Here is an 8,691-nt window from a genome sequence, read left to right as displayed (position 1 = left end):
CCCCACCGCACACTGCTTCCTAGAAGCCACTTTTTCCAAATTGTTCAAGCACTCAGCCCCACTCCTGTAATGAGATGCTGAACAGCCTGGAGCGGGGAGGCAGTGAGGCTTCACACACTGCATGTGTAATAAGTCCCACCTGTAATCATCTTAAAAGCATTTGTACCCATGCAACTGCTGTCAACTCAAAACCCTGGGAAGACTTCCTCCCTGCACTCCCTACACCGACCTGACAAGGCCTATTCTTCTTAGAGGAACTTCGGAAATCCAGGCTCACCCCGGCTTGTCTTTGGATTTCTGTTTTACTAATCTGACTAAGCAGAGGCTAGAAGTAGGCAGGGGAGAGAGAAAGGGAAGAGTTGGGACCTTGGACACACCTGAGACTGCAAGAGGTGGGTAAGAGTGTGTGTGTGTGGGGGGGGGTCTGCATCTTGGAAATTAAAGAACACGTGTAACTGACAGCATATGTAATGCAAACTGCTCAGTCCATATAATGCTGAACAACATTCTTTAGGATACACTTTATCCAAGACACAGAGGGATACTCTGGAGACAAGATGGATGCAGGAGAGGACCAGAGATACAGAGAAAGTTAGAGAGGAAATGCCCAACCCCAGCAGCCCACCTTCTACCCTCCAGCTATCCAAATAGAACCCCAAGTCTCCTTGAGGTGCTGGACTCTGTCAGGGGACATCTTACCTTACTGAGCCTCCCTCCCTGCCCCTGTGGCTCCTCACACACAGCCCCGAAGGTCCAAGCCAAGCTGAGGGCGAGGACAACGGAGAACAGCACGGCGCTCCTCATGGTGCCTGAAGGACAAAGCTGAGGAGGAGGGAAGGCAGCTTGGAGGAAACACAGGAGGCCTTCCTGACCTGCAGCTGGCTTCCACCATGGTTTTCTGCCCGGCCCCCCTATCTGAGTGTTGGATGCATCTCTGAGAAGGGGGTACATCATTTTGGCTCGGCTTCCCAGGTCCCCCATTAAACATCCCCCCCAGAATCTGCCCCAACAATGTGCAATGGTGTGGTGCTGGGATCTCCAGGTCCCAAGGATGGTAGACTCACGGGATATACATTGTTTCTTTAGCTTTGGAAGAGCCCCCATACTGTTCTACAGCACTACATAACCCAAGACTTAAACAGAAACTTTCTGACCTGTCAGAATCAGTTTTGACTCTGGCCCCAGATGCCAAGCATTAGCATCTTCCCATCCTGCCGGGCATTTTCTGATCTCCTTCCTGGTGCCCTGGTTGCCCATCAGAGGCTACCATCTCCTCTGTCCCCTCCTGACTCACATCCCTCATCCTTGGTGCCAGCTTCAGGCTACCACACAGTCTTCCCTGAACCTACCTGTGGAGCTGGATGGCTGGCAGGATCAGGGAGCTGGCTGGTGCTGCTGTGGAGACAGAGAAAAGAGCACAGGGGCTCTGGAAGGTGGCAGGAACCAGTCCTAGCTTCCTGATAAAGGTTCTGGGAGGGTTTGGGGGAGTCGAGGGGAGGGGCTGAGAGTCTCCAATCCCAGGGTGGCTGGAGGGGAGGAGGAAGGCTGGTAGGGGAGAAAATGCAGGCTGCAGTCACATACCCAGACATGCGCGCATGTACGTACACACACACAACCACCACACACACACACACACACACACAGTCCAGCAGTGAGCTGGAGTTGTCCAGCAGCTCACTTTCCAGAGGCAGCCAAGGCAGCTCTAAGGAATGCCATAATAGTGTGCGATTTCTCAGAAAGTCTATGCCAGGTCTAGCTCAATGGGTGTGTCTCCTGGACCCCTTTCCAATAACTCATCAGCCCCTCTCCCTTTAAACCTCCAGGGTTGACTACCAGCCTGGAACAACTCAGACAAGTGTCTCTGTCCCTGCCACCACCATGACAACCCCACCTGAAGGCTAGGGGTGAAGCTGGCCCCCTCTGGTCTTCTCCTAGTGGAAGCTCTTTGTCTCCTGGCCCTCCCCCCGCCCCAGGGAGATGCAGTCTTCTACACTGAAGCCCCCCTACCTCCTCCCACCCCTACCCCTCTCCTTCCCGACTGAGCTGCCTCAGCTGCCTTGTGCTCGAGTTCTGTCTGCAGCGTCTGAGAGAAGGAACCAACCCTGCCTACCCTGCCCACCTCCCCACCTTGGTCTGCTTTGCAACCTTCTCTCTTAATTGCCTCCCTTCCCCTTTAAAGCTCAGACATCTTTTCTGACCCCTCCAGCCCTCCTTTACATCCCACACAGAGGAAGGGGCTTTTCTGCAAGTTGCTTCGCCCAAGAGGGAGAGACTGGGGGATGGGAATGAACCATCATCAGAATTGGAACTCAGAGAGGGCCAGTCATGCACTTGGGAAGCAGCAGCTGGGGCCTGGCCATAGGGTTTAGATACTCACCAGGAGCTTAGATATGCAGTAGGCATTTGATTCTCCTCACCTCTACAATAGAAATAAAAATATACATTTTTCTGATTAGGAAACTGAGGCTGGGAGGTTTGGTGACACATGCCAGTACACAGAGCTACTAACTAGTAAAGTGCCATGGTCTGGGCTCTTCTTACTCTAAATCCGTCACTGTTTTTACTGCATGGCATGTTGACCCTTGAGGGAGTCATGTATTTGCTCTTCCAGAGGGCACAGAGGGCTATCTTTCTGAGTCTCAGAGATTTAGAAACGTCAACCCTTTTACAGGAGAGTGTAGTGTGTGCCCCCTATTTACCGTAGGCTCCTCCAATCACCCCATTTAAAATTGCTACCACCCCATATTCCCCTACTGATATCTTACTCATTGTCTCTGTCAAATGCACCAACTTTACTAAGCATCGCAAGGACAGGAATTTTGTTTGCTACCGAACCCCTCAGTCCACAGTGTTTGGCATATCATATATGCTCAATAAAAATTTATGAAAAAGGAAGTGAGAGCCAAGGTTTTTGGATTTTGTTTTGGTTTTGATTTTTTTTAATTTCCACCCCAAATATGAGCATCTGAATTGCTTATTGGTTCCTGAAGTCCTTTTTCCACCCTACACACTCTGGGACTTGGGTCATAGTGATAAAGTCACGCTGGCTATACAGGGCCCCATGTTCACCCCAGAGTGTGGGCAGCAGCTGGGTATCAAGGTCTCTTTATGATATGAGAGGATAATGGGGCCTCATTAAAAGCTTCTCATTACCCAGTTAATTGCAGGACAGTGCAGGGGCGAGCACCCTAAGTTGTGGATATTTGCTGAGGAGAATAGAAGTGGGGACTGTTTACATTCGAACTGCATGACACGTTCCTTAGAGAACTGTTTCTAATCCAACCCTACATCGTTCCTTCCCCCATCTCACCTTCCTGGGGACAGAACACCAAGCTGGGCAGGCCAAAGGGAGGGGCTGGAGAGATGGCTCAGCAGTTAAGAGTACTGACTGCTCTTTCAAAGGTCCTGAGTTCAATTCCCAGCAACCACAGGATGGCTCACAACCATCTATAATGAGGTCTGACGCCCTCTTCTGGTGTGTCTAAAGACAGCTACAGTGTACTTACATATAATAAATAAATAAATCTTTGGGCCAGCCAGAGCAAGAAGAAAGCAAATGTGAGTCCAAAAGCTAAGGACCAAAAGCCTAGTGGGCCCAGCTCTGTCAGCCTCCGCCCCCAACACAGCCATCCCTATACCAGAGCACTGACGACATCAGTGCTTCAGGCTTCAGCAAAGGTCCACCATAAATAATGTCCTTTGATGATGCTGAAGCTCACGGAGGATGGCAGGAGGATGGCAGGAGTCGAGGCTGGGGGGAGCTGATCACCCCTTGATCTCTGGGATTACTGAAGACTTGAAAGAGTGGATGCCACCCGAGCTAGCAGTGATGGAGAAGAAAGGCTGGAGAGAGTTGGAATGGTTCCTCCCACACACACACACACACACAAATCACATGCAAACAACATGTAAAGTGTCTGTTGCAGCCATAGAGTACCCACAGCTCAGATGCTGTCACCATAGAGAAGACAGAACTTAAAGTCAGGGTCTGTAGCAGCAGGCACCCTCATCCCTGATCACACTGTAGGTGTGTCCAGGTGTACAGAGCCGAGACAGGTTAGACAGCCACTCTCTGGGGCACAAGCTTGTGTGCGCAGGGTGACCTGTGCCTGCCCACCATGTGCTCTGTCTGTTGTGGACTCCCTTGGTGTCTGGAGAGACGCTGAGTTGAGAATGGGGCTGAGCCATGTGTGACAGAGAAGGACCAACCAGTACCTCAATCAAGAACTAGGAAGAGGCCCTGAGGGCAAGGAGAGGAAACTGAGCCTGGACTGTGTCCGAGCTGCAAGGCCCTGCCTCGGAGGTCTCCTCAGTGGGGGAGTCGGGGTGGTCCAGGATGGCCCGCTGAGGCTGAAGCAACCTACACATTGAGAGGGCTGGATGCACCGCGCAGAGCTGAAAGGCTGACATGGGGCCGGTTGCATCCCCGCGGGGAGGGGGTGGAGGAGAGAAAGTCAACTCCAGCCCTTTCCATAGGGAAAATGGACCCAAGGCTCCAGAAGAAAGGAGAGAGGAGGCAGGGGAGGCAGGACAGGGTGCTGAGCCCTCCCCTCAGCACCGAGGAGGAAAATGGAGGCTCAAAACCTACTTAGCCCTCCCCATCCCTGCCCCCACCCAGGGAGCTGGCAGTTCCCTCAGCTCTGGGAAAAGAAAAGCAGGATGGGGAGCAGCAGCTGCATTTTCTCCTGAAATTGCTTCTGAAAATGACCAGACACTTCACTGGGAGAGTGACGACAATTTGGGCCCTGGGAGCCGGAGCCGAGGCGGAGTGCGGGGGCGATCGGGCACAGGTCACTACCCGCTCCCCGCCAGACAAGATCTTCTGATTCTGAGAAGTCAAGGTTGGCGTTGTCATCTGGGGAGTGGGGAGGCTAGACAGAGCCTGAGCTACCCCTACTTCAGACCCAGCCCCCTTAGGACAGGCTCTAGGCTCATGCTGCCCAGAGCCCTTCGCAGCCCAGAGCGAGGTACGCCAAAGCTCGAGGCTTGGGCTCAGGGATTAATCTGCAGGCGGGAAGGATAGTTAATCAGGTCTCCCCGCCAGCATGATTACTTGGGCCCGTGAGCTGCCTAGTGATGGAGGCTGCAAGGGACCCCAGCCTCAGAACTCAGTGAGCTCAGAGCTCAGTGGAGGCGGCAAGGGGGAGGCAGGGAGGATGGAGAGGATGAGAGAAGGAAACTTCCAGAGACAGGAACAGCAGCAGCCCTTCCTGCCTCTCCCTGGGTACAGATCTACATTTTACTGCTGTGTGCAGCGTGTTCCCCAAAGACAGAACAGGGTGGTGAGACAGGACAGTCTATGAGGAAAAGGAAATAAAGATAGAAAGCAATAGCTTTCTACAAAATATTACATACTAACACTGTCAAAAGCCCACACACGCAGAGACGGTGAGAAGTAACGACAAGGAGGAAATAAGGGAAGGCAAGAGGGATGGAGTCAGTCCTAGAGATGAGCACGTCTGAATCGGGGGTCTGCCCCTGTCAGGGGCTGCCAGCTGTGGATCTCAGCTGTGGTGCAGCCTAGTCCCCAGAGGTGCGGGGAGGAAGAGGATTTCTGGGCGTGCTGTAGAAGCTGGTGGAGATCCTGGGAGCACTGTCCCCACATACCCCACCTTGCTTCAGCTTGCAACCTGCAAGCCTTAGGTTTCTTTTCAGGCTTTCTCTCTAAGGAGCCTAGTCTCCAAGAAAGGCATCGTCAGGTCCCTGCAGGGACACATTTAATGAATCAGCTTGTTGGCCACCTGCGACCTGAGCCCTATCCCAGACTTCTGCACCCCCACCCCAGTGTCTCTAAACTCTGTCAGAGCTCAGCCGGTCAAGGAGGCCAGAGACAATTCTTTTCCTTATTGTCTGTACTATCTGGCTCCCGGGAGCATAAGGAATGCATAGCATGGGCAATGGGGGTGGACGATCCGAGTACAGCAGTGTGAAAACCAAGGAATGGAGGAAATAAATAAGTGTACGTATCTGAGCAAGGGCAGAGGGAAATGGAGGCCCACCAGCACCACCCAGACCTTTTTGAACCACTCGATTTATTAATGGTCAGACAGGCTGCAGCTGGGAAGAAGCTGTGTTTGGGTAAGAATTCTAGAAAGGTCCAGGGAACAGGGACCATCTTCAAGGGTTCTTCTTCTCTAAGCCCGACATCACGGTCAGAAGAGCTAGACAATGAAGTTCTGTTCCAGAGGAAGAAACTGCATCTCCAGGAGGCCCCACCTCCTCACCGCACAATCACCTCCATGGAATGACTCCCCTTCTTCTTACAGGTCAGCTTTCTGTTCCCATTCCCCTCGGGGCCCTGGATAACCCTAACAGCCACACTGCCCTCCTTGAACCTCACTGAGAACCTGGAAAGAGAAGAGACAGAGAAGCCCAAGCTAGTACCTCCATCTTCCATGCCTGCCTCGCCCCCACCCATCTGATGACTCAAGACCTGAGGGAACTTGGTGCATCGAGTTCAGCCATGAGGGGAGGGAGGCCAGGATAACACTGAGACAAACCCACGAGCTGCCTCACTTTTCTGAGTGCACGAATTTCCCGGTCACAATGACCAGTATTCTGGTCACCTGTCTCGAGCTGTCCCTCATCTCCAGCCCACGGCCTTACTTCTCAGTCACAGTGACAGAAAGCTGCCTCCGCGTGGCATCCAGCACTGCTTGGTACATTTTTGTCAGCAGTTCAACTACATGGTCGCTGACTAGCAGGATATCCCCCTTGGAGACTGCTGATGCCATCTTAGGAAAAAGGAAAAAAATTAATAGAGATTAATGCCTCCCCCAGCAGCCTGAAGGGCGTCAAAGACCCATAGTGAGAAATATAGTTCTAGCATATCCAGCCCACCTCAGCCCCAGGATGCCCACCCCAGAGACCCCACCTATGAGGTTCAAATACCTCATTCAGATGCAAGCTAAAGAGCCCATCCTGGAGGCTGGTGACCGACACCCCAGCCACATCCTCCAGTCTTATGACAATTTGGGCCTGGGACTTCTTGGCATCTGTGAGAATCACGTGGCCCTTGGTCAGGAGGAGAATCCGTGCTGATGTCTAGAGAGCAGATGGGAGAGTAAGGAGGCTGGCATTGGCACCCAGCCCACCCACTGGGCAAAGCCTATTCAGATCAGCCTCTGTGGGCTACAGTAGCTTTTCACCTTGCCATTGCCTCGGTTGACCTTCTTTACGGTGTCTGCCACCAGGACAGGCCCCTCCTCCCTGCCCTTCAGCCTCTGAAGCTTGGGGCTCCCTTGCAGTCCGATGTAATCACCACGAAACGGGATAGGCACACTGAGGATACGTGAGAGGTGCACATGTGAACAAAGCCTTCCCGAGGGCTTTGCTCTTGTACCACATCTTATTTTAGAGATCCAGAAACATGGTCCAGGATCAACGCCATCAGAACTACAGTGCAGCATGCACGCAAGCACGCATGCACGCATGCATGCACGATGTGTCAGAGACTTCAAGGAGGTCACAACTCAGTGTCTCCAGTCCTCCCAGGCAACTCTGCTGTGAGTTCAAGCTTAAGAGGTGCCACCTCTGGTGGAGGCCCTCACCTCTGGGGGTAGGAAGCCTTCTTGCCCTTAAACAGCTCACTGGCACAGAGCTTTTCCCTCAGTGTCTGCACCTGCTTCGGAGACAGCTGATCTCGGAACTTCTTGCACTGTGAGGAGGAGAAATCTCGGATCATGGCGGTGATCTTACTCTCTAGGGAGAGATCGAGGAAAGGAGGCAGGAGGAGAGATCTGGAGAGGAAATAACAGGGACACAGGAAGGGGCCTGGAGAACTAGGGAGGGACACGGAGGGAATTGAGGTGTTGAGGAGAGAGTAGACACCAGCGAATTCAAGTGCCATGAAAGCTCGTGGCCAGCACACAGGACCAGATTTGGCCTAGGTGGGCAGCCCATAGTATTTCCTAAACAAAGGAATTATGCCTGATGGCATTATGATGTGACATGAACTTAGTCACAAATGTTGTGTGGTTCTCATTTGCAGGAGTTTCCCACCATGGTGAGCATCATTGAAACAGAAAGTAGACAGAAACAGAAAATAGGTTATGTAGGAGGCAGCCAGGACCAAGGGGCAAAGAGCAGAGGTCTGGATGGTGGAATGACCTTGCACCAACCTGGATACGCTTGTTGCCAATGTTCTGACACTTAGAAATGGGAACGAAATTTATGTCTATTTTACCACAGTAATGAAAGGAGGAATCAGGAGGAAAATAAGGGAAGGGTCATGAGAGAGAAAGGAGGGGCCTTGGAAACTCTACCTTCCACTGGTAGAAGAGGCGATGCAGCTCCTGATTGGCTGTGTTGAAGCACCTGTAAGGGGCAGCTGGCCATGTGTTGTCCAACACTTTGGTGGATGGCAAATTCTTCTTCAAATTCAAGAGGAATTTCTGTGTCTGGGTTGAAAGCAGAGCGTTAGGAATGGGAACGTGAGAAGATCAGCTCTCAAGCAGACTCACACCTGGTCCTGCCGCTCAAGAGGACAGCGCCTAGTGAGAGTAGGGAGCAGGGCTGAGGAGGCGGGACAGACTTGCCTCCTGGGTCTCTGCGGGTGTGCACTGTACTCTGGGAGATGGGAGTTTGGAACACAGGAAGCAGTGAGATGGGGGGCTGACCAGTGGGATAGTGTACTGGCTGGTTTTGTGTGTCAACTTGACACAGGCTGGAGTTATCACAGAGAAGGGAGCT

General features: G+C 52.5%; 2 protein-coding genes across 8 annotated transcripts in view; both read right to left on the bottom strand.

The window, feature by feature from the left end:
* Tac3 (tachykinin precursor 3) overlaps window positions 1-2,675 on the bottom strand; it is an 8,071-nt gene extending 5,396 nt beyond the window's left edge. For 3 of the 5 annotated variants that reach the window (XR_004112742.1, XR_004112744.1, XR_004112743.1), the window contains exons 1-2: window positions 1,350-1,894; window positions 700-822 (exon numbers count right to left, since the gene is read on the bottom strand). Coding sequence is in view for 2 of the 5 variants with exons in the window: in XM_031349323.1 (XP_031205183.1) it covers window positions 700-822; window positions 1,350-1,589 (363 nt within the window). In the remaining 3 variants the exon portion in view is untranslated. Of the gene's footprint in view, window positions 1-699; window positions 823-1,349; window positions 1,895-2,377 lie in introns of those variants that run through there. The other 2 variants (XM_031349324.1, XM_031349323.1) reach the window with 2 other exon arrangements.
* A 3,338-nt stretch (window positions 2,676-6,013) lies between these two features.
* The window catches only part of Myo1a (myosin IA), a 20,031-nt gene continuing 17,353 nt past the window's right edge, over window positions 6,014-8,691 (bottom strand). The window contains exons 22-27 of one of the 3 annotated variants that reach the window (XM_031350283.1): window positions 8,265-8,399; window positions 7,551-7,657; window positions 7,149-7,281; window positions 6,892-7,044; window positions 6,607-6,734; window positions 6,014-6,347 (exon numbers count right to left, since the gene is read on the bottom strand). In XM_031350283.1, the coding sequence (XP_031206143.1) occupies window positions 6,221-6,347; window positions 6,607-6,734; window positions 6,892-7,044; window positions 7,149-7,281; window positions 7,551-7,657; window positions 8,265-8,399 (783 nt within the window). In that variant the 3' untranslated portion in view covers window positions 6,014-6,220. Of the gene's footprint in view, window positions 6,348-6,516; window positions 6,735-6,891; window positions 7,045-7,148; window positions 7,282-7,550; window positions 7,658-8,264; window positions 8,400-8,691 lie in introns of all 3 variants that reach the window. The other 2 variants (XM_031350282.1, XR_004112965.1) reach the window with 2 other exon arrangements.

The sequence above is a fragment of the Mastomys coucha genome, unplaced genomic scaffold (genome assembly GCF_008632895.1).
Source record: "Mastomys coucha isolate ucsf_1 unplaced genomic scaffold, UCSF_Mcou_1 pScaffold4, whole genome shotgun sequence".
Lineage (NCBI taxonomy): Eukaryota > Metazoa > Chordata > Mammalia > Rodentia > Muridae > Mastomys > Mastomys coucha.
This window is presented reverse-complemented; position numbering and strand designations above follow the sequence as displayed.